The sequence below is a fragment of the Spodoptera frugiperda genome, chromosome 16 (genome assembly GCF_023101765.2).
Source record: "Spodoptera frugiperda isolate SF20-4 chromosome 16, AGI-APGP_CSIRO_Sfru_2.0, whole genome shotgun sequence".
NCBI classification, from domain to species: Eukaryota; Metazoa; Arthropoda; class Insecta; order Lepidoptera; family Noctuidae; genus Spodoptera; species Spodoptera frugiperda.
Genome location: NC_064227.1, coordinates 2088789 through 2114327, shown reverse-complemented (window position 1 = coordinate 2114327; position 25539 = coordinate 2088789). Strand labels below are relative to the sequence as shown.

The 25539-nt window shown below is 35.9% G+C and overlaps 1 protein-coding gene across 3 annotated transcripts in view; it reads left to right on the top strand.

Annotated features, from left to right (window-relative positions):
• Positions 1 to 25539, top strand: part of LOC118280641 (zinc finger protein rotund) — a 174574-nt gene that overhangs the window by 5706 nt on the left and 143329 nt on the right. For all 3 annotated transcript variants that reach the window (XM_050699388.1, XM_050699389.1, XM_050699387.1), the window contains exon 2: positions 1923 to 2783. In XM_050699388.1, the coding sequence (XP_050555345.1) occupies positions 2574 to 2783 (210 nt within the window). In that variant the 5' untranslated portion in view covers positions 1923 to 2573. The remainder of the gene's footprint in view (positions 1 to 1922; positions 2784 to 25539) is intronic.

Genomic DNA, 25539 nt, shown 5'->3' with positions numbered 1-25539 from the left:
GAGATTGAGCAACCAATGATTGCTCAATCTCTTTTATCTCTGCTTAACATCACAGAGGCTAAAATCTACCAATACATAGGCCGGTTGGCAGCATTCTTTTTTAAACCTCAACCTCTTGAACAGCTTTACTACCAGCTTAATAAGTGCAGTTTATGGAAAACTTGTCTTTAAGACGTCTTATAAAAGAGGTCAATAACTTCAGCATTAGATTCTCACAGATGATGGTGATGCTAACTAGACTAATATACTTCCATCATTTGGTTGCATTGTGTGAGTGAGGTTACTAGAGGCCCAATTACCCGCCTTCCTAATCTTCTCAATCCCCGATTTCCCTAACAACACATAAATTCCTAACCCCCAAAAGGCCGGCAACGCACTTTTAACGCCATTGGTGTTTCCGGTGCCCATAGACGACGGTGATTGCTTACCATCAGGTGATCCTTTGCTCAATTTAATTTATATAAAAATCATAATCATCTAGTTAGTCTTAAAAACATTAATCAGGGCAATTAATAAATCACTTCAAATATTTACAAACGAAAAATTCTGAAGAGATATTCAACCTTTGAAATCTTCAGACACCTACCACTCCTCACACCACAACATAGCTTAAATATACTCTTTACCTATACTCCTATAGAGTAGAACTACGTTATACCAAATTTCCAGAGGGCGGGGCGTGCAATGGGCGTGTACATGGGGCGTGGTTTCATCGGTCAGTGAACTTTGTATGTTCTATGTATAGGTACCTATTTATATGTGTATATAGTGAAACAGTGTGTTGCTATATTTGCAATTCTAAGCTAGTTGTGTTCAGTGGTTTTGTGGTTGAAAGAATGGCTGCTTGGTATAAGGTTTTGGGGTCAATTCGGGTTAAATTAGGGACTAAAGTCATGTGGATAGAAGTCATTTAGACTGGTAAATAAAATTTAAGTGTCTGTTTGTAATATTGAAATAGATGTTTTTTACTACATGCATATGAATATACATCTAAATCACATTTTCACAAATTCCGGTTTGTCTGTCTGTTCGTTCCGGGTAATCTTTGAAATGGCTGGACAGATTTTGACGGGTTTATTGCCAAGTAGCTGATGTATTAAGGAGTAATTAAACCACTTTTATGTCAACAAAATGAACCAAAAACAAAAACCCCAAATTCCTTCACAAATCATGATTCTACGCAATTGAAGTCACGGGCAACGGCTAAGCAGTTGGAAATAAGTGGGAAATGGGTGGTATATTGAATATGTGTACACTGTACAAACTTCTGTCTACCCCTTCAGTCTATCTTCAATCGTCATGCTATGTTTTGTATTTTCCTTCCTTCTCCATCCTACAACGTATTGTTTACTAAAGATAATCATTTTCTAATGAGGAAATCTATCTACCGTGATAAATTACTATTGAAATGATTGCATTAAAAAACAACAAACCGATCCATGTGCTTAGTAACAAGGATGACAATAATCCACTTTCCAAGTTTTTAGATTTTCAAAATTCTAAACAATAGTAAAAGTCAAAAATATTTATTTATTTCAAATAGATTTCAATAGGCTCACCCCCTATTACATGGGATTGATAACACAAATAGTGAAAAGTAGGTGTACATTGTATAGCGGCATTACGTGCTGTAATGTGCACCTCTGCCTACTCCTTCGGGGATAAAAGGCGTGACGTTGTTATTTCAAATAGACCGATAAGACACTTCGGAATGTCAAAGCAAACAATATTAAAATATATAGTAAAATTTTCTGTCTGTCGGTTAGTCCTCTAGTGAAGCTATTTGCTCGTTCCAAAGTGTAGATTCCTATGGAGAAGAACGAGCAATGAACTCCATAGGTTACTCTTTTTCAATCAATACCAAAAAACTAACCTAGTTTTAGCTATTATATTTTTTAAATAATTCTGTTTCTTTTTTTCAGATGCTGCCTACAAGATAGAAATCCGTAAAATAGACCACAAAAAATAATAGTCAAATATAAATAATAAATATTAATCTATTTATTTCAAAAAAATGTACGTAGTGCAATAATAATTTTAAATGTTGAAAATTTATAGTTGATTCAGAATCAAAATTATTCTTTAAAAAAATAAAAAACGGGTTCAATTTAATTGAAAAGGGTGCTTTTATTATTCTATTTTTGCAAATCTGTTCTAAGTTTAAAACTTTAAATTATTTGTTCGTTTTTAAAACAATTTATTTAAAATATTCTAACTTTATTTTCTTAATCACGGCCGGCGTAGTGATCGAACTGAAATTCAAGTTTGTTTTCATAAAAAAACTATAGTGAAGTGTTGTGTGGACAAGTGTTATGTGGAAAAACTGACTGTGTGAGAACAATTAAAAACTAAAATGACTAAAAAACTGACACAAGAACTAAAAACAAGAGTGCAAATCAAAAAAACTTTATGACTGAAAAAATGAACACTAAAAATAATCAATATTCACAAAAAATCTCAAAAACCACCCTAAACTAATATAATGAACTATAAAAACGAAAAAACAGAAAGTTTAAAAATCAATTTAAAATTCTTGTCTGTTTTAAACTTTTCGTCCAATCGAAACTGACTTTATGTTGAACGCTATAGGTGAAAATGAGTATATGAGTGAGTATAGGGACCAAAACTGCGGTATGTACACCACTTGGTACAGCCGTGGTGACAGTGGGGTCCATCACCATCAAATGGGACAGTTGTACCACCATGGGCCTCCCATGATCAAGACTGAAGCGGGTGTCAACAGCGATTGTATGATGGCCGTGGATTATGCGCCGCCGATTAAGGTATGATCTTTTTATTATTATTTATTTCTTAGAGAATACTGTCGTCTTATTAAATTTCTATAATAACTGTCATAGGAGCTATTAAATTAACTGAAAGAATCAATTTACTCACGTAAATATTTTACGAAAAGCTATACTAGTTTCGTGTCACAAAAGGACTCTTTATCATGAGCAGTGTATGCAGACGTGACGACGTCGCGTAGCCTATTTAGTCCCTCAGTAACTCAAAACTAGTAGAGCTTTACTCAGAATATTTACGTGAGTAAACCGTTGGTTTTAGTTAATTTAAATTAATTTCATTATTGTAATTTTTAATCACCCCTTAGGTATGTACAGGGTATTTCAACAAGAACTTTGTTTTTTAAAACAAAATAAAATAAAGAATTTGGTGGAACATGCATAAAATTTTTATTGTATTAAAAAGAGAAAAGTTTGGCAATTATGAATGAAAAATGATATCTGACAAATGTCCACCAGGACCACGCTGACAGATGTTGATTCTTTCATCAAAATTTTTAATGACTTTCCTAACAATCACACCTCCAGACCACATAGCACACCACACAGTGACACGTTGAGCATGCAAAGGCTTCTCAATAATGGCCAAATGCGGCAATTTTGCTTATTGACATACCCTGACAAATGAAAATGTGCTTCGTCTGAAAAAATGTTTTTTTGAGAAAAACCAGCAGGTTGTTCTGAGCAGGTTCTACGGCGATTTGAATGGTCGGTCAGCTTCAATTCCTGCACCAGTTGAATCTTGTAAGGCTTCAAAGCCAAATCCTTCTGCAAAATTCGCGATCTCAGACGATTATGTTGTCCGAAAATATCACGAATTTTACGAAATGTAACTTTAAAAGAACGACCATTTTCATAGTGAATTTGAATTATTTTAATGCAATTTTTGAGCGAAATTGAATTCATTGTAGCAATTGCCAAAGCACCTACTACGAATACCGCCAAAAATTTAATGTCAAAAACTGCCACGTTCTTGGTGTTGCCCTAATTAAAAACAAAGTTCTTGTTGAAAAACCCTTTATAAGCCATTTACAACCAACTTAGTTTGTTATGCCACTAGAGATGTGCTATGTAGCTATAATGCGAAGATGTAATATTAGTTAGTGGAAACGGTCGTTTCCACTGATATTAAGATATCAACTTTTTACCACAGTTTTAAGTACCTCAATCAAGTTTTAACCAAATAATTCTCGAAACATAATACACCTATTCTTACTTACCATTTCTTGGAATCGAACTGCAATCTTACGAATACTGTACCACCGTGGTAATCATGTAATTATCAGCAGAAACAATTATAATTATTGAAACCAATTAAACGTTAACTTAATTTGTAATCAACAAGCGTATTTATAATTCTTATAATTGTGACAGCTATTTAAATAGTTTTAAACTTTAATTGTACATTTAAATTTTTTTAAATAAACGTTTGCGGTGTGATTGAAACATTAATTTCTTTAATGTGATTGATTAACTTGGTTGCGGATTGTGATATTGTAATCAGTAAAAAGTCATGCCAATTTCTGTCAATAATTGTTGAGTATGGAATCCATATTTACTGATACGTATTTTCCAGTTACAATGCACATTTTCCCGTATATTCATACTTTTAGTCTCCCGCCTAGGGTGAGGCGCGAAGAGGTATGTGAGTACAAAGGGAGTCCTCACGAGTAACACAGTATTTAGTAGCTAAACTACTTTAATTCCTTCGAGATCAGCAATGTACTGGTGACTCTGGTGTTACAGGCTTATAAGCTACTATAAAAGAGAATACTCCCGCCTAGGGTGAGGTGAGAGGAAGACTCTTAACTGACTAAAAACCACCCGTTCCTACTCCTGTTTCTCTAGCCGGTAATCTGACAGGAACTCTGTCTATGGTATTTTGAACTAATATATCATGTCTAAAAACAATAAAACTGAACTCCACAATAAAATTACCATCAGTAATGAATTCTATAAAGCGTTTATGAGCAAGTAAATTATGGCCACCTGCAATGCAAGATGCAAATAATTATCACAAGTGCTAACGCTATTATAATTACATATTTACATAATATACACATATTGACTGCCTCATTGGTCGAGTGGTCGCAAGTGGGAATGCCGGACAAGGGATCTCGAGTTCGATTCCCGGGTCTGATCTGGGGTGTTTTCGGTTTTTCGAAAATTTCTCAGTAGTAGCACGGAGTCTGGAATTGTGTCCAATATATGGCAATAGGCTCACCCCCTATTACATGAGACTTATAACACAAATGGTGAAAAGTGGGTGTATAGCGGCATTACGTGTCGTAATGAGCACCTCTGCCTACCCCTTCGGGGATAAAAGGCGTGGCGTTACTTTTTTTATTAACATGATATATAGAATGTAAAATAATAACGTGTGGCGACGACAGAATAGAATATATGACTGCACGGTCGGTGTGGTGTAGCAGGTTCTATTTCCGCACGAAGCAAGTCTTTGTGTGATTTACAAATTGTTGTTTCGGGTTTGAATGTCGTGTGTATATAAACTTGTATGTTTGTAAACGCACACGACGACGACACCGGAGAAAATCTTACAAAGTTTATATAAAAAATGTACTTATCACACGACCACACTAATATTATAAATGTGAAGGTAGGTTGTTTGGATGTTTGTTCGCCAATCACGCTAAAACTACTCAACGGATTGTGATGAAATTTGGTATGCAGACAGCTTCCTAAGAGTGATAGAATCACCCAAGGGTTATAGGATACTTTTTATCCCACAAGAATGCGGGCGAAGCCACTGGCAGAAGCTTGTGTTAAATAAGTATTGGCGTTCCAACTTGTGAATCGTTTTTTACCCTCCACCACAGTTGAAAGTTGGTTTAACTCGACTAACAGAGTACGCGTTCTCTTATTCATAAGTATCACGTATTTAATTTTATTTGCACAATGAGTAAACTTTAATTTTATTTGCACAATGACAACAATGACTGAATCTAATCTTTGCACTACTAGCTAGCTAGACTACTGAAAAAAACTAAAAAAAAAAAATGGAACCGCATTCAATTTTCTTTTACCGCGTCCATTTTTTAAGTCAGGTAAAATGCCCAAAACCTCCTCTTAAGTCTGAAAAATACTATGCTAAAAACTACATCAAAATCAGTTCAGTCAGCCGCGAGATGATCGTGCACAAACTTACATACAGGTTACACTTAGAACCTCCGTATTTTTTAAATCGGTTAATAAAGTAGCCTTCGAACAGCCGACCACCACACGCAACCGAGACCTTTACCATCAATGGAACCTACCATCTTATCATACATCCAAAACCCATTCAACATCATCCATTCACTCACCCACACACCATGAATGGAATCCACCTGTCGAAAACCAACATCGAACCTGATTACCCACGCTTCTAGTACGTGACCAAAGTTTTTTGGAGCACCATCAAATAATGAGGAAGTGGAAAAAATTGTCACCCGATGCCAAGCCTGAAGAGAATTGTGATCATTCGTGCGTTGCATTTAAGAATAATATAAAAGTATGTACCTGTTCTTTGGAGTTTCTTGCAGCTATTTTTTGTTCGGAGTTAATGGCACGGGTGGGTGTCATAGACCTATGGTCTTGGTTTATTTCTTGCGGCTGTATAAAGTAAATAAAGTTGGCTGTTCAGACTAGGCTTGAATGGGTTACGAAAGGGTCTTTTTAAATTGTGATGGTTAGATTCATGATTGGAGTGGTACTTGAAAATAGTTTTGGGGTTTTGCGGTGTTCTTTTTTATAGTATTAGCCGGTAAATGAGCTGGCGGATCTTGTGATAGTAAGCGATTGCCGCTGCCTATGGACACCCGAAACATCAGAGGCGTTATATAAGTGCGTTGCCGGCCTTTTTGGGGATAGGAATTTAAGTGTTTTTTGGGAATCTGGGATTCGGAAGAGGGGTGATTGGGCTTCTGGTGACACAACGCAAGCGTTGTTTCACGTCGGTTTTCTGTGCGGCCGTGGTATCACTGCGGTCGAGCCGGCCCATTCGTGCCGAAGAATGGCTCTCTCACACTTATTTAAGCAGGCCAATCGGAGCATACTCATACTAAGGGTACTGAAAGTATGTTCCTGCTTGATGAAAGAAATCGTTAAGTGGAATGTTATGAAACACACTATGATAAATTTATTGGTAAAACGTCAAAACAACTTCGGTCTGCTGTTTGATAGAATTATAATTATTGTGTTAAGTTGTTAAGATGATTCTGATCTCTTAGAAATGAGTTAATCGACAATTACTTACTTTGTATATAATTTCTTCTTACTAAGAAATATGAAATTAATTACAGTAGAGTAGATTATTAATTTTTATTTTAATGTTCATCTTGTAGATTCTTTTAAATTATTAGACACCCATTTTTTCTTTTTGTTAGGGAAACAAATACTTTTGAAGATAATATTATTATATTGATTTGAAATATCGCGTGACGTCACTTGTAGGTACGTTTTATACATAGAAATGACGTATTTGCTCTTAATTCAAAACTTTGTTTCCTTTTATTTAAGTATAAAATAAATTACTACTAGGATTAGTACCAATTATTTCCCATTATGTGATCCGTCTGCTCATTTACCACTTATCCCATAAAAATAAATACTCCCACAATAAATCTCATTATTCTAAAATTAATTACAACAAAAGTTGTCACAAAATTAGACCAATCATTGTTCGTATTGATCGTTGAACTAATAACGTTAAGAAAGCGATCCGTCTCAGAGTCCCGGGGAAATGATCCCGGACTCCGGGACTGCGGGAGTCCCGGGAACGTGCCCGTGACGTCATTAATCAGCCCGTCTATGGGGATCGATTGGTGAACGACAACATTGGGTATGTGGCATTTTCGTTTTCGGTGTTTTGGTATTAGAATTTCTTCTTAATTTATTGATTTGACGTCCAATTTCTTTTTTATAAAAATTTTGTCTGGAATTGTACCCAGTATGTGTATATGTATGGCAATAGGCTTGCTCCGTATTACATGGGCCTTATACACAAATGGTGAAAAGTGGGTGTATATTGTATAGCCTACCCCTTCGGGAATAAAAGGCGTGATGTTGCGTTTATAAAAACTGAAATACATATTATGCTTTTGTTGAAAACTATTGTTTTTGACATATTGAAATATGTATTGAATTTTATCGTATGGAAATATTTTTTTTCATACAACTCTGAAAAACGATTCAGTATATCTTTATTAAAAAACTGTTGAAAGCTGTTTTGATCAACTCTTTTTTTTAACTTTAATCAGCTTAATATTATTGCTTAAGTAAATTCAGGCCAAAATAAAATTCTCATACAGATTTAACCATTTCATACCTGGAAGTTCCAACCATTCCACTACAGACAAATTTGACTTCTATTAAGCAATTCGCAAGGTATTTTTTTTGCATACCAACTTTAGGAAAGTAAAACGGCATGGCTGCATAGTTCTGCCTATACTCTGATTTAGAGTATGTGTGCTGTTATTTCCTGCCTTAGTTTGTATGGACACAGCTCATAAACCTATACCTTTATGGCGAATTTAGTTATTGGATTTTAAATCTTACTGCTTATGGAATAGAATTGAAAATTGGTTGAAGAAATTTTGAGAGTCGAGTCCCTATGTTGAATTTCAGTGCAATTCTTTTTGCTAATTTACTGAAGTGTGGTTTATTTATGGGAACATTAGATTTATCAATGAGAATGTAGTAGGCTATATTAATGATATTTTTTATGCAACGTCTCACACACATCATCGGCCTATAAGTGGCCAATGCTGATCAAAGCCCTCTTCTCACACGGAGAAGGTTTGATGATTTCATATTTAAAATTAGAAAGTAATTTCTAATTTAAAATAAGGTTTCCTTACGATGTTTTCCTTCACCGTTTGTCAGTGGTATCTAAGTAATCCTAGAAAGTACATATAATTGCTTTTGATAGGTTTTGATTCTGCACTCTCATGTATAATAAGCTTCGTCTTAAACCACCGGGTCACCACTTCAGCCAAATTAAGAAGACAAACCTATTTATTTTGACTTGAAAATCGAAAAACCGTCGACAACTTACAAGAAAAGAAATGATAACATAAAATTTTCATATCGCAGAAATTCTAATCAACCTATAGATAATAGCTTAGCGTAAAGATATAACAAACTGCATTAGTAATTACCTTGAAGACGTTAATTATTTTATAGGAAACAGGTGTGCAGGTGGATGGGCAGTGTCGAGGTGTTTGCATGACAAGTGTTGAGCTGTAGTGTGTTAAAGAATACTATCATTAGAACTTGAGAAGGGAATTATGTCGATGAAATATATTTTTTTTTACATATGACGTCGACTAGTTTTGAAGGCTTAAAGTCAAAGCTAAAGAATGCTTTTTTTATCTATACTAATATTATAAAGCTGAAGAGTTTGTTTGTTTGTTTGTTTGAAAGCGCTAATCTCCGGAACTACTGGTCCGAATTGAATAATTCTTTGTGTTAGATAGTGCATTTATCGAGGAAGGCTAAAGGCTATAAAACATCACGCTATGACCAATAGGAGCCGAGCAGAGCGGGTGAAACCGCGCGGAAGTAGCTAGTTAATACTAACTGTAGCTATTAATGCTGTAGCAAAATGACGTATGATGGTTAACAAAGTATTTATTTAATTTTGTACTTCTATTTACCTAGTTCCTGTACTATAACTAGAAAATTTCCTCAGTCATGTCTTACCAAAAATATATTAATTTTCAACGCTTGTTTGTATGCATAATGACAATAATTTTGGGAATAATCACTTAAGCGCTTTTCAGATACAGTTATTTAATGATGATTCTGTATCTCATTGAAAATAATGACATTATACAGTAAAAATAAAATCTACCTAATGCACATACCGCATTCTCCTCAACAGTACTACTAAACACGTTGAGATAAATGCAGCGTATGATTTGCCGTCTCACCGCGCCGCACCGCCGCGCCGTCACCGCCGTCACCGCCCGCGCCGTCACATAGAATGCAAGATACTTCACTCCGGACCGTGACAATCAATTGTCTCGTAAACGTTTTGTGTATAGTTTTCTTAATCGTTTCGTGATAGTTTGTATGACTGGCAAGCATGAGTTATTGGGTTTGGTTCTCAATACCCAGTTTTCAAATCCTCCAAAAGGCTGGCGACGCAACTTGTAGTTCCTCTGGTGTTGCTAGTGTCCATGGGTGACGCTGATTGCTTACCATCAGATAATCCGTATAATCGTTTACCGGCCCATCTCATAAAAAAATAAGAGATTGCCCCACCCATTTTCTCTTGTCCTATGCCATGCGTTTACAAACACATTATTTTACATGCAATTTACATTTAGACCCGTTTTATAAGAGTCAACAAAATTCGTCATCAAAATTAAGTTACTATAAGTCCGAGGGCTTACAACTCGTTTGTTTTATGTTTAATGAGATCGAAATGTTACCGCGTGATTTTTTTTTTTTTTTATGAGACATGCCGGTAATCGAGCAGACGTATTACCTGATGGTAAGCAATCGCCGCCGCCCATGGACACTTGAAACACCAGAGGCTTTACAAGTGCGTTACCGGCTTTTTGGGAGTCAGGAATTTAAGGGTTGTTGTTCGGGAATGGGGATGGGGAAGATTGGGAAGGGGGGAATTGGGCCTCCGGTAACCTCACTCACACAACGAAACACAACGCAAGCGTTGTTTCACGTCGGTTTTCTGTGAGGCCGTGGTATTACTCCGGTCGAGCCGGCCCATTCGTGCCGAAGCATGGCTCTCCCACACTTAAAATGGGTTGCTTCAATGATCCAGCCAATCAGAGGCCGTAGTACGAGTTTGCTTTACGTTCAACGAAATCGAAACGAGACTGCGTTCGTCACATTAATTGACCGGCTCCAATGCACCAACTAATCACAGCGTTCTAGTAAACATAAACCGAAAGCGGTAACGTTTCGACCACGTAAAACCTAAGACATACGTACTATAAAGCCCTCATTTGACCTTCAGAAAATGAAGAAAGAAAGGGAGCCAAAATGACTTGTTAGAACATATTGTAAGTAATTCAGGATCATACGGAGCATTTGTTTTGTTATATTGAGTGGAAATATAGAGATGGGTAGTGAATTAAGGTATAAGGGTGATTGTGTGTTTTGGGGTAAGCAGACATGATGCTATTAGGGGATGGTCTATATTCAGCAGTGTACGGCTGATATTAGGATGATGATGAGACTTGGTGGTATTACTAGCTTATTTTTAGGTTAAGAGTGCTTTTTCACAAGAGGTGTGCTATACTAAGGTGCTGTTTGGCTTCCACCAATTATATTTATTGGTATACACAGCATAGCACTGGCAGAAACGTACTCAGCTAAGCTATGTTTTTATATGGAAAGATGCGAGCTGTGGATGTGTGCTATGGATGGCCTCTATCATTACATCGCATACTCGAGCTGCGCATCTTACTCGCACAACTACATAGATAAGTATCAGTGGAAACGATCACATAGTTTCACAGCTTAGCTATTACATCCTCGCAGCATAGCTACATAGCACATTACTGAAGGAAAGGCACCCTAAAAGTCATATTGTATACTGTGTGAATAGTTCGTGTAATATGTAAAATATTGTGATTATGCCAACTTTTAGTTAGTGGCACTCAAATTAATGAGAAACGATTTAAATTGTTGGATTTTTCAACGTGAATGAATATTATAAGTTTCTAAACTGACATGGTCACTAACACTATAATTAGAACTTATGACTCAGTTAATCCGTGATCATGGCGCTTGCAACAGTGCCGAAATATCGGAAACTCACCATATTCAATAAACATGGTAAATATCCCGTCATAAGTTCTAATTATAGTGTGAATGAATATTGGTTAGATTTTTAGACAAATTAATCGTCTTAGTTTATACGTATGATCATCAGAAACAATATTAATAGCTTTTTGAAAGAAAGAGGGTGAAACACTGCCATCACGGTAAATATTGTATTTTCAACCTTCCTACGACAAGAAAATCTATATATTTGAACCTTACCATCGAGAAGATAGAGATGAAAATCCCATGACAAGAAAATTATAACAGAACTATAAACTTAAACCTTAACAATCAAGAAATAGGGGTGAAAATCCTAAAGCAAAACTAGAGAAAGTAGTAAAGAGTTTGAAGTAAATTGCAATAGAAATAATTGGTTAGATCTATCACCGTTTATCAGCCATTACTGGATAGTTTTAAAATTAAATAATTATGTTAGCTTGAGTTTATGACACGTTTAGACATATTTCTAGTCCATTTTACATAGTATCACGCTTAATTTAAGTTGTTGAGGTGGTAGAAATGTGTTAAATAGTAAATAGGTAAGGATAGATTTTACTAGTCATACAAGATATATTAATTAAGTCATAATACATAGTATTGAAATGTAGTGTCGTTTATGGAGTCACTCAGAGCGACTGAGAGAGCTATGCTCGGGGTCTTTTTGCCCGACAAGATACGGAAAATCGCCTTAAATAAGTTATTGGCATAGCTCGCAAAATCTGTAGGCTGAAGTGGCAATGGGCAAGCCACATCGCTCAAAGGACTAATGGGTCAGGGAAGTGACGGTCCACAGACAGGACGACGAAGCGTGGGCAGATCGCCCGTTAGGTGAACCTATAACATCGCCAGAGTCGCGGGGAGCCAGTGGATGCAGGGGGTGAGCTGTCGTTAGGCATGAAATACTAAGGGGAGGCCTTTGTTTAACAGTGCATGTCTTCTGGCTGTTGATGGTGACGATGTTGGTGATGATGTTGAGTATTAAAATGATCAGGTATTCTCAAATAATTTACAACAAACTCTGTCAGCTACTGTTGATAATGGCCAATCTGAATCTGAATTGACTTGAAACCTTTTGCTTGGCCGTCTTTTTTCTAACCACACGACAAGAAGGTGATTTCTGAAACAAAATTTAATTAAGATTAATTTTAAAATAAATATTGATGTGACAAATGAACGTGTACGCAGTTTTAACTTCCCCCAAAGGCCAAATTAACCTCCTCCCAAATTCGGTATTGAACTAGAATCTCTTGTAATGATTTCCAGAATTGCCCCGGAATGTTGTGTGCTGTCCCGTGTCCAGTAATTTTACTTTGCTGTCCTGGAATTAAAAAAATACTAGTTAGTCACAAAAATACAATACTATGGCTGTAAAAGTCAATAAAACGCGTTGTAACGTACCCGCAAGTCGCGAGTGAGTGGCGGGAAGGGTGAGCGGCTCGCTTCACTTCGATATTTCCATTAATAATTCTTACCGATAATTCTAGGTAGCTACTTGATTCCTACTTTTATACACTTTAGTCTCGGATGGGACACCACTTAGATTCTGTTCGTGGCCCTAGAAATGTTCAGGAAATGATCAGTCTAGATCTGTCAACTCTTTTTTTTTTTTTAGGGGGGAAAATCATCCAATGACTACTCCCGCCTTGGGCGAGGCGAGAGGGAGTGTCAGACTCTTACTGACTAAAAACCACCTCGTTTCTTCTTCTGCTTTTCGACCCGGAGCCTCGGTAAACCCGCTAGGTAGTCCGTAGCTCCGGATCAGATCTGTCAACCCTAGATATTCATGGGCATCACTTATGCCATCAGGTGATACATACTCTTATTTGCCTCTTATCCTATAAAAAGTGAATAAAATAAGTCTTTTTCCAGCAATGGAACTAAATAAGGCACCAAAAATAACTCCTTTTTTCCTTAAAGTCGCTAAACTTACTAATGACAAGAGAGTGCGCTTGAAATAACACAGAATATCTATCAAATTAATTGTTTTACATACTGTTTGTGTGTGTATGAGGAGGGAGAGGTATTTGAAGGGGAGGGAGGATTAGAGGTCGCATTGTAAGATTGTTACCCTACCGTTTTAAATTCGAGTACTGTTCTAAACTGACTGCCTCGTTGCTCGAGTAGTCGTAAGTGCGACTGCCACTACTGCCAGACAAGTGTCTCGGGTTCAATTCCCAGGTCGGGCAAATTATTGAATGTCTTCTTTCGGCTTTTCGTTTTTTTTTTCAGTGGTAGCATGGAATTACTTAAAACACAAATGGTTCAAAGTGAATGAACATTGTACAGTGGCATTACGTGCCGTAATGTGCAGGTGTACCTCTACCTACTGTTCTAAAGTATAGTGCATTGATGTAAAAAGATTGGACAAAATACTTATTATAGTAATAGTAAATTGACACAGTTCCCTGAGATAGACCTATAACATCACTTATGATAAGTGACTAGTGCATTGTGTATCTATAATTCCTGAAACTGTATCCGCCTTTTTTGAATAAACACATCATTTTATAAGCTGTAGGAGCTATTTTTTGTCTCAAACCTCTTGTGGTGGATGTGTGATGTAGGGGAAAAACATTGTTTATCCAACACCTCATTATCGACAACTAACAAATCAGTCATCTTAATAGTTTCGCTACCACCTTGATCTATAAAATCACAGACAATTCCTTAAAAAAATCAACTGTCATTAGGTAGACCCATCAAAACTATGGAACAAACCCCCTACAGCAAGGAGGGGACGTCGGGAGTGATCGTGAAAAATCGTTATTTTCCGTTTTTTTTTCGACCCATGCCACGAAGATGTGTGCCACGCCTCGCTGCAGATGTCTTTGCTATTTATTTTTATCATCTCGGTTTTGGGTTTTGGTAAGCGAGGTTTTGATGTGTTGGGGATTAAAGAATGGGGATTAATAGTTAATGCGGTTTTGGGTTTTAGTTTTGGTTAGCGAGGTTTTGATGTATTGGGGATTAAAGAATGGGGATTAATAGTTAATGCAACTATGGTGTGAGATTACTTATTAATTGTGAACGCATGTGAGGCAAGTACATTTGTTACCTCTCTTCCCATGGTGGATGTCATAAGAGTCGACTAGCTTCTTGCTATCTTACATCAGACATCAACAGCCTATACGTGGCCACTGCTGACCAAAGGCCTCATCTCACATGGAGAAGGTTTGAGCATTAATCACGCGACTTGATGATTTAAAACTCACGGTGTTTACTGCATTTTTTTACCTGCCTGCCAAATATGAAGCCCATTGCATCTGTATGTGAAAAATATAACTATAACAGAAAAAATATCTCTTCAACTTACTCACGTAAAATACTTATTTAAATAAAGCATTAAATATACATAAATTTGAGTGAGTTTGAGCGTTCTCAATATTACTACTTTCGAAACCACTCTCAATATGTAACAAACTCAAACATTTTAACCCACATTTTGGAAAATTTTCACACCATTTTCCGTATACAGCATTCCTTGATGACATCAGATATTTTCCCTCAAATCCACTGACTCACCTCGCGCCCTCTCGCTATTTTTTTCCATAGCGTTTTCAACCCTCCGGATAAAAAGGTCTGAGGAAAAAAAAGGTTGTTCGTATCTAAACTAGATGGCGTTACTGTGCGAGATTTTTTATAAAGGCTTTTTTTATGTTTGAATTCAGTTTAAATGTTGTATTAATATTTGGAATATCATGAAATTAGCTTTGTTTACTTACAAAATTATGTGTTACAAAACACAAGAAACCCTGAAACTAACCCAGATGAAATGCTATATTTGAATACCTCTGATTTTGGATGTTTTTAATAAAAAATAATTCAGATTCCGATTCATGGCGTCTAACATTCACAATTGTAAACTGTACTAATTACATTAGTAAAAATAATACTTTCAACTATAAACGTATTAGCTTATAAATGCAATTTAAATTAATGTTCACACGCAGTCAAACTGATTCATTCACCATTTCCTTTGCCAAGAGTTTTATTATAAATAAATAAATAACTATAAGTTATTAGCCTATGATAGTAAATAAACTCATATTATACTAATGAGTATAAAATACCGGATACTATAACTTATAATATTCCCTAACAACTAATAAAGAAAACTAATTACACTTAATAACAAAAAGAATTTGCAAAAAGTAAATTAGAACTAGAATCCGCTGTATTTAGAAATAATAGTGGATAATTAGAAATAGTAATTGTATCTAGATAATAAATCAAAACAAACTTGTGTAATTGGTATTGGAATGTAAAGTAAAGAAATGCAAAGACTCAACAATATTAAATGAGTATGCAATGATCATCATTATAGATAGGTTTTTTTTTGTGGGGGGAAAAATCATCCAATTATTTCTTTTGTCTTGGGCGAGGCGAGAGGGAGTGTCAGACTCTTACTGACTAAAAACCACGCCGTTCCTACTCTTGCTTTTCGCAGCTCCGGGTCGGCATCAGCCCTACTAGGCCCTATCTGTGGTGGTCTGATGGCTCTTTGAGGCGCGCGCAGAACACGCCGCGTCGTACGCACGGATCTGATTCTGGTCGGGCGGCGAGCCCTTCCTCGCCATTCGCAGACCCGCAATCACAGATAGAATACAAAATTCACTTGTCAAGATATAAAAATTTTACTAACTTACTCTGATAAGAAATATTTACTATAACAAAACAAACTCAGACCACTGTTTGAATATAAAACAATCATCATCCGGACTATAATAACTGATCATTTGCAATACAATAACAAACAATATAGTCATCTGCTGCTGGACAGATTTTTTAGGGGGAAAATCATTCAGTCTTCTCCTGCCTTAGGTTTTTTTTATAGGACTTGCCGGTAATCGAGCAGACGTATTACCTGATGGTAAGCAATCGCCGCCGCCCATGGACACTTGAAACACCAGAGGCTTTACAAGTGCGTTACCGGCTTTTTGGGAGTTAGGAATTTAAGGGTTGTTGTTCGGGAATGGGGATGGGGAAGAGGTGCGGTAAGAGAGAGTGTCAGACTCTTACTGACTAAAAACCACCCCGTTCCTTATCTTGCTTTGAACCATAGCTCCGGTAACCTGTTACGTTGTCCGCAGCTCCGGATAATCCTCACACTTGGCAGGGATCTTGGAAACACACTGGGTTGGTGGCAAAGCTTTGCAGGTTATGAAAATTTTAGAAGATACTGCTGTTCACTGAAACTTGTAGCCATTTTACGAAACAATTGGGACCAATATACATTATCTAATGGTGATAGCATTTCATACACTTTCTGAAATAACCATTTCAAGATGTAAAACACTGAAATAACCTCGTTTCTTGAACTCTAACCAACACCAATCGCTTTAAGTCATTTACACCACGATTTTTACCTAAAAAACTGAAGATTTTCTTTCATGTATATGTTTCTGAAGTATTTTTGTTATATTCACATAAACAAAATATGTTTTTACGTGGAAAAATTATGTCACAATCATTGAGCAGACAACGGCGAGTTGAGATGAGAGCAGTGACACTATTTTGGTGCCACACGATACTTTCAGTGTAAAAGTAAAATTTCGAGTACTCGATATTTGATTGTAAATAAAATTCTGTTTAGAACAGACATTTTAATAAATCTAGTAATATAAATCAGGGATGATTTTGCAGGAAAATGTTAGATAGCACATATCATTAATTACAAGAGTTTAGTTCAATCTGAAATTTCAAAAAGACCAGTTTTATAATTCTTGTTAAGTTACGGATCACCTATTACTTTTTTCATGTGATCTCCCCTTCAGATTTTCTCATTCACTCATAAAACATAGACCACCACCAGGTCCACTGCCACTTCACAGTGGGCCGTTCACATTTATCGAAGAACCGATGAACGTTGGGGTAAACGTGTTCTAGAGTAGAGACCGCGTCTAGGCAAGCGTAGTGTAGGGCGCCCTCCAGCTAGGTGGAGTGACGATATCCGCAAGGTGGCAGTAGTGGTTGGATGCGTAGAGCTGAAGATCGAGCTCAGTGGCGTGCTATTGGAGAGGCCTATGTCCAACAGTGGACGAGAACAGGCTGATGATGATAGACCAATGGTTGGGAAACAATGCTTTGGAGTGATATTGGCTACATTTATTCTTTTAATCACGTGGACAAAGTTAGTAATAAATATAGGTATTTTCAATCATTAAATTAATGAATCGAGCTTACAAACCCCCTTCCTCTCCATTATATTGGACTAATAACTCAACTGACGCAAATATAATGTAATAATAGTTGTAAATTCATGATTTATAGAAGCAAATAGAAGTGATGTTTTACACCCATTTCGCCTCCTCGCTTCATTGCAGCGTAAAAAAGATACTCATTGAAATAATGATTGACAGAAACACATTATATACTGTAGAGAAATATATGACTGGCTTTAATATCCATGTTATTACTGCTAGTCGTTATAAATCGTCATAATTCACTTGACTAGTTGCAAGAAGGGTTGGGCAGAAGTTAAACCACTCGTTAATTTAAATCGCACAGTTTTAAAACCATGTCGAGTGATTATAAAATAGGTGTCCCAGACACAGCAGCGCTCATAGAACAGCGGATGAACTGAGAACTAATTACAAATTGCTAACCGATCAAATTGAGTGAGTCGTTGAAAAAATCTTTGCAGTTTAAAAAATGGTGGCTTCGTAACTCGGTCGGGTTGTCACTTTTTAACCCTTTACTGCGCATGCCTCCATACATAAGTAGGTGGAAGGAAAAAAACACAAATTTATACCGGGTAAATTTTAAACCTATACTTTTTTTTTCTCTCGAGCATTTTTATGTCGATCCTTTGTATGTGTGCGTGGTGCCAGCTTTAATTACGTATCGACTTAATTTCCCAGCGACTCTCAATGTTTGTGGCACTTTTGTCAGGTTTTCTCTTTAAAAAAGTGTTTTTGTGTACTTTTAGTGAGTTTTTAGTGTCATTTAGTTGTTCTGTGAAGTCTAGGTTATGTTTTGATTGTGATACTAGGTTTTTAATGGTTAGTTTTGGTGGGAAATCGGTGTGATGTCACCTTTTGGTTAAGAGAGTTGGCGATTGGTTTTGTAATTACCTTTTGTGTCTTCGGTTGCTTGTAAAATGTAACCTCGGTGAGTATTTTTGTCTATCATATCTCCTAATTACATTCAAATACATTTATTTTCATTTATATGTAAAAATTATAAAATTACTCTCATAATTTTGCAATACTTACTGACTATAAACTTAGCACATTTTTTGGAAATAGTTCGAAAAAATAGTTCCTTTTGAAAATTTGACCTGAATTTTTTTCTATGTCATATGAAACCACCTGTTGATTTATATCATAACTGATTCTATGCGTTTATGTATGTTTGTATGTTATGATTGACATACATATTAATGATATCGCACCAAGCAACAATTAATTTACATACATCGTTCAGTTTTTCCAACAATCGTTTGTGATTGATTATTATTAGTAATGAATGCAGTTTCTTTTTTTTATTTACGTAGAAGTTTTATGATGTAGAGAATTATTATGTTGATTATAACTAGTGAACTAAAAGATTTCTCAAAAATATGACACTGTTCAGTTACCTGGAAGTTGAATGTGTCTAAGGTTGTTACTGCTTAGATATCTAGTCAAGTTAGATTGAAATTTGTATCTGAAGCGTTCCAGAGATGGCGCTGAACTCAATTTTTTATAATTGTTGTTTTTTATTACTTTTTGTTAGTGGGAATATTTATGCAGATTTAAAAAAGTAGTCTGGAACAAATGCTTTTGCTGAATTTTTGCTTATGACTACTCTTTTTAATGAGGCAGTCTATCGCATATAACAAAGTTTATTCGGAAAACTAAATCAATTAAATAATTGTATTTCTATCTACAAATTACTTTTCCCAACCAATTCATCACTAAATCTTAAAAAGCACAAAAAAATCTAAGTAAAATATTTGCTTAACCCTCGTTGTTGATACTTAAATATTATTTTATTGCGATATTTAATGAGTTCGAAGTTTACAGTGTAATAAACGGTACAATTTATACCCCTCTGCCGTTTATGGGTTAAGTCTTTGTATTGGATATTGATGGTTGGGATTGTATGAAGAGTTTTGTTGGGTTAGATGGGTCTTGGAATGACCTGGCCTGTATTGGACTGGATATTTAAGAAAAAGATATAATATGTTTGATTAAAGAGTTCATATTTGCTAGGCAAATAATAAAATGTGTGATTATAATTAAATTGTAGTGGTGTTAGAGCCAATCTGTTTCGTTACAATATTAGTTGTAGAATGACACTAAAATTATAGTTTAATTAGTGATTTTTATAAACTTTTAATAGGGTGCAGTGGTTCAGTAGTAGCCCGGAGTCTGAAATTAGGCTCACCCTCTATTACATGGGACTTATGACGCAAATGGTGAAAAGTGAGTGTACACTGAATAGTGCACCTCTGTTTACCCCTTCTGAGATAAAAGATTTGACGTTTTGACTAATTTTTTTACAAGAAACCCTCAAGCCACGCATACCAGCCAAAAATATCAACACAACAAAAATATAATAAAATCAGCAAGTCTATTCATTTCCTAACCTTCACTTCGTGTCAGTATCGTAAACGCATCATCGCAGTGCGGGGAGGTGCCGACTTACAAAATATTGTTACCTTACATTTTAAACAAATAACTGTAACTTTTGTTTCGTAAAAAGTTGAGGGCGTTTTAGTGTTAAATCAGGAATACTTGTTTGGCATTTATAGGTCATGGTATGTGGTCGAGTGATGGAAGGATCGAAGGAAGGTTAAAAATTTTTTTTATTCGAGTATTGGTACATTTTTGACATGATGGTAACTGCTTTAGGGTTATGTGTGTTGAAGATAATTGTGTCTGATATCAAAGTACGAGGTATAATATTGGATTTCAGATTTATTTTAACCAAATTCCTGTTAGTTCAGCACACTAAAGATTTTCACTACTTAACCGGACAAAATTGAATACCTAAGGATACGGTGCGAATGTATTTGTTTAATATTTAGAAATCCACATAAATATTGTAATTTTATTATAACTTTCGTGAGACATACTAATTAACTATTGTGTTATCAACTTCTAGCTATGCTAGAGGCTCATGTTCAGCTCATATGCGGAATGCTGCTCATGAATATGAGCTTCTAGCATGACTTGAAACTAGTCGAGTTCCTCGTCAAACAGTTACGTGAGTAAACTAAGTAAATTAATATTTTAATTGATGTTAAACACTAAGTAATGTATATAATAAGATTATAATATTTCTAGAATGTTCTATTCACACATATTTTCCACATAAAACAAAATGTCGGAATGTCGATGATGTGCATTCATTACTGATTCATTTAATTACGTCATTTAATTCTAGGACACGCTATCATTTGTTATTGATATCACATAAATCAAAGGCAATACCTACAGTAATGATTGTGATGTTCTCCTGACCACAGCCGTGTGATGACGATAGAATCAGTCGTAAGATGACATCAGATTGCCATCATTAGGTGGCTTAGAGCTTCTGCGGACTATCTAGCGGGTTTACCGGGGCTCTGGCTCGAAAAGCAGGAGTAGGAACGGGGTGGTTGTTAGTCAGTAAGAGTCTGACACTGCTCTCACCTCGCCCAAGGCGTAAGAAGTCACTGGATGATTTTTCCCCCTTAAAAAAAGGGACTAAGCTTCTAGTCTTTGGGAAAAGGGGGAATTACCCAATCACTTCTCTCGCCTTGAGTGAAAACTGTCAGACTCTTACTGACTAAAAATCAGCCCCTACTCCTGATTTTCGCGCTGGAGCCTCGGTAACTAGCAAATTGTCCGCAGCGGGTCTGATCCATCGTACGTTTCAATTTTGAGGCGCACGCTTCTCATGCACGGGTGCACAGGTTCGGAACCTGGCAAGTATCAATGTGAGTTTCTCCGAATTATAAGTACTTTAGGTGAAAGAAAACATTGCGAAGATATTTTTATTTTGCGGGGGAAATCATCTAACGATTTCTTCCGTCTTGGGCGGGGCGAGAGGGAGTATCACTCTTACTGACTATAAACCACTCTGTTCCTACTCCTGCTTTTCAAACCAGAGGCCCAGTAAACCTAGGTAGTTCGCAAATCCGTTACGCTAACCCTGAGATGATTTTTGTCCTCAACAAACAAAGTCTCCCGTCGACATACGCCTTTTTTCCACACACCAAAGTCGCTCGTCTACACAGACCTTGACTATAGTTAAATTTGACAGCTAGAACAATAACGTTAACCACATAATATCATGGCATTACGTAAGAACAATATAATCAAAGTACTCGGTAAACAAATAAAAGTAATTAGAATAAAGCCCAGTGGGGTATCAGCCCAGTATCAGTGAATGGCCATTATAAAGGTGGGTAGGGTTGTCAAACTATGGAGTGGATGGAAATTGTAATGTTGTAATTTTAAGAAGGTTTTGTTTGTATAATTTATTAATTAATTAATATCAGATTTTCTGTTTCATCATTTTCTGTTCTGTAATATCATTTTGTTTCGATGTTGTTTTTTTTTCAAAAAAGGGAAATGTAATATTTAAATTAATATAATACTGTGGAAGGATTATATTCCACCATGTTTATTTCTCGTAATCTGCCAAGAGTAATGCAAAATGTAAAAAAATATCTGGTTCGATTATTTAACAACAGAGAGTAAAGTCACGCCTTTTATCCCCGAAGCGGTAGGCAGAGGAGCACTAGCACATTACGGCACTTAATGCCACTTTTCACCATTCGTGTTATCAAGTCCTATGTAATAGAGAGAGAGCCTATTGCAATATACACAGCAAATAAATGTTATACATATAAAATCAATCTCCTTTTTACCCGACTGCGCCAGAAGGAGGGTTATGTTTTTCGAGAGTATGTATGTATGTATGTATATATGTATGTATAATTGTTTGGCACGCTCTGCAGCCTAAACGGCTTGATGGATTTTGACTTGAGAGGTGTCGTTAGATTCGTATTAACTGTGAGAGTGACACTGGATATATCAAAATGTGTAAAAAAACAAAATGGCGGATTTTTGGCGCCAAATTCGAATATTGCTCACTCTCTAGGCTAAACGACTCAATGGATTATGGCTAGAGAGGTGTGGTTTGATTCGTATTTACTGTGAGAGTGACACTGGATATATAAAAATAATAAAAAAATCAAATTGGCGGATTTTTAGCGCCAAATTCGAATATTGCCCACTCTCTAGCCTGAACAACTCGATGGATTTCGGCATCGACTCGAGGGGTCGTTTGATTCGTATTTACTGTGAGAGTGACTCTAGATATATCAAAATATAATAAATAATAAAACTAAAAGAAAATAAAATAAAAAAAGGTAATTTAAAAAACTAAAAAACCCGACTGCGTATCTTTATAACATGAAAATGAAAAAACCCTAAAACAAGAAAAATTTAAGCAGTCGGGACCCATTCTAGAAAGCCATAATCCATAATATTTAGAATGGGTCCCGACTGCTTAAATTTTTCTTGTATTCTTGTTTTACGGTTTTTTCATTTTCATGTTATAAAGAAACGCAGTCGGGTTTTTTAGTTTTTTAAATTACCTTTTTTTATTTGTTATGAATTTTTATTTCCATTAAACTCCGTGGTATTAACAATAAATACTTAGGTAATCAAATGACTCCTACAACGTGACAACCCTAAGTCGAAATGAGATATAAAGAAGTAAAGAAACTTAATGATATCGAAATTCGTTACGCGCGCCGCGACCCAACAGCTTCCGCTCACAGATTCAAATTTAGAACTACCTTCTTTTTTTCTAAATCCCAGTTTTAGGGTTCCTTGAGAACATGGTAAAAACCATTTTTATACTTCAGTGTAAATCGTAATATTTTGTTTTTATTTTTATGTCGGAATAACGCAAGTATTCTCATGCTATTATGTCCGTATTGTGTAAGGAAGCAAGTTTAGAACTTTTGAACCTTTAAAGTAGACTTTCTTGTGGCTATTCAACTATGCTACATATTATACTTAAAATACATGACTTACTTAAAATAAAAGGAAAAACATTTAAAAGCTAAAAATATTAATATACGACTTAATATTTGTAGAACTCGTCTCAAACAAAAAAACAAAGAAACAGACAAATTCTTACACGCAAAGATCTTTATCTTAAAGTTCATAATTTTATAGAAAAACTTACAAAATACATACAAAAGCTTCGACTCATACATTTAACATGAGTCTACCGTATAATTGGTGCATAAATTAATATACACCCATTTATATATGGAAGAAACAATGCAAAGATGTTTGTCTGTTTGTCTGTCTGTCAGATGTGAAACGTGTATCGTTCTTTGTATCTAGTAAAGGTATGCAAAAAGATAAAATAATGTTTGTTTTTCTATGTTTGACTTTTATAATATTAAATGATTAAAACATCACATGCGGGTTATAAACAGACTGTCAGCAGAAACTATGTCTCATTAGATTTAGATTTCAGCCATGATCGTTCTGATCCGGAGCTGCGGACTACCTAGCGGGTTTACCGGGGCTCCGGTTCGAAAAGCAGGAGTAGGAACAGGGTGGTTTTTAGTCAGTAAGAGTCTGACACTCCCTTTCGCCTCGCCCAGGGCGAGAAAAGTCATTGGATGATTTTCCCCCATAAAATAAAAAAAATGCCATGATCGTTCCATTGCAGGGCAACGGCCTCCACCTTCCTTCTACTCCTCTCTGTTTAAAGCTTTTTGCGGCCAATCCTTGTTATAGCTGTTGAGTAAACCCCTACCCAAACTATGTCTCATATCAAAGCAATATTGATATATAGACCTTACCTTATAACATAACGGTAAAATATTCGAATTTTGTAATTCTTTAAACTGTCAAAGTCAGGAAACTTATTTATGCTACTAAATTGGGAAATCTGCATTATAGAACATCTTTAGCAAAAATGAAAAGACGTCACATTCACATAATTACTTACTCTTAAAATATGTTAGTTAAAAGTTGCAATAATTCACTTATACGTTATTTTTCATATTTATCCCAATAAAAGAATCTATACGGAACCAAACCACAACCAACAAGCCACGTGCACACACTCTTTTATTTTCCTTCGACCGTATCGATCATTTTGTATACTTTTTCCTCTCTTTCCCTCATCTACCGTTTTTTATATCTATCTCTTTCCATTTTTTTTTTCGAAACAAATCATTATTGTTTTCGGTGCTTATGATCTTGCGGTTTGATTATGATTATTTATGATTATGCCGTAATTCGGTAGCTTGATGAATTCGCGAATTAATTCCGTTGATTTTGAAGTTTTTTGTTTACATTTTATTTGATTACAAGTCATCATGGGACTGGAGCTGCGGACTACCTAGCGGGTTTACAGGGACTCCGGCTCGAAAAGCAGGAGTAGGAACGGTGTGCTTTTTAGTCAGTAAGAGTCTGACAGTAAGAGTCTCCCTCTTGCCTCGCTCAAATGGGAGAAGTAATTTGATGATTGCCATCCCTTAAAAAAAAAGTCATCATGGGAATATGATTGGAGTTTCGAGAGAGAATTGATGCTTACCTTGTTGAGTAGAAGAATGATGATGATCATAATAATATTATGTCAATGAATATTTATTTATTAGAATGTGATATACATTCTATCATTGATAGATCCATTAAAGTGCTATTTTTGTTCATATACTGTACCAGGATTTAGGGTAAAATAATTGGGAAAGATGCTATAAAAACGTCACCGGCCTGAAAGTTCCACAAGCTATAAAGACCGCAGACGACAGAGGCGTTTGAAGGAGGGTCGTACATCAAGTGACGCGTGCACCAGACTAGATACGACCTTCAATAATGACTAATGAAGAGAACGACTGAGTAAAAGATGCTTCACAAAACAGAAAGGCAATCTAAGTTTAACAACCTCAAATACAAAACAAATATCATCGAATCCACGTGTTAGAACAACC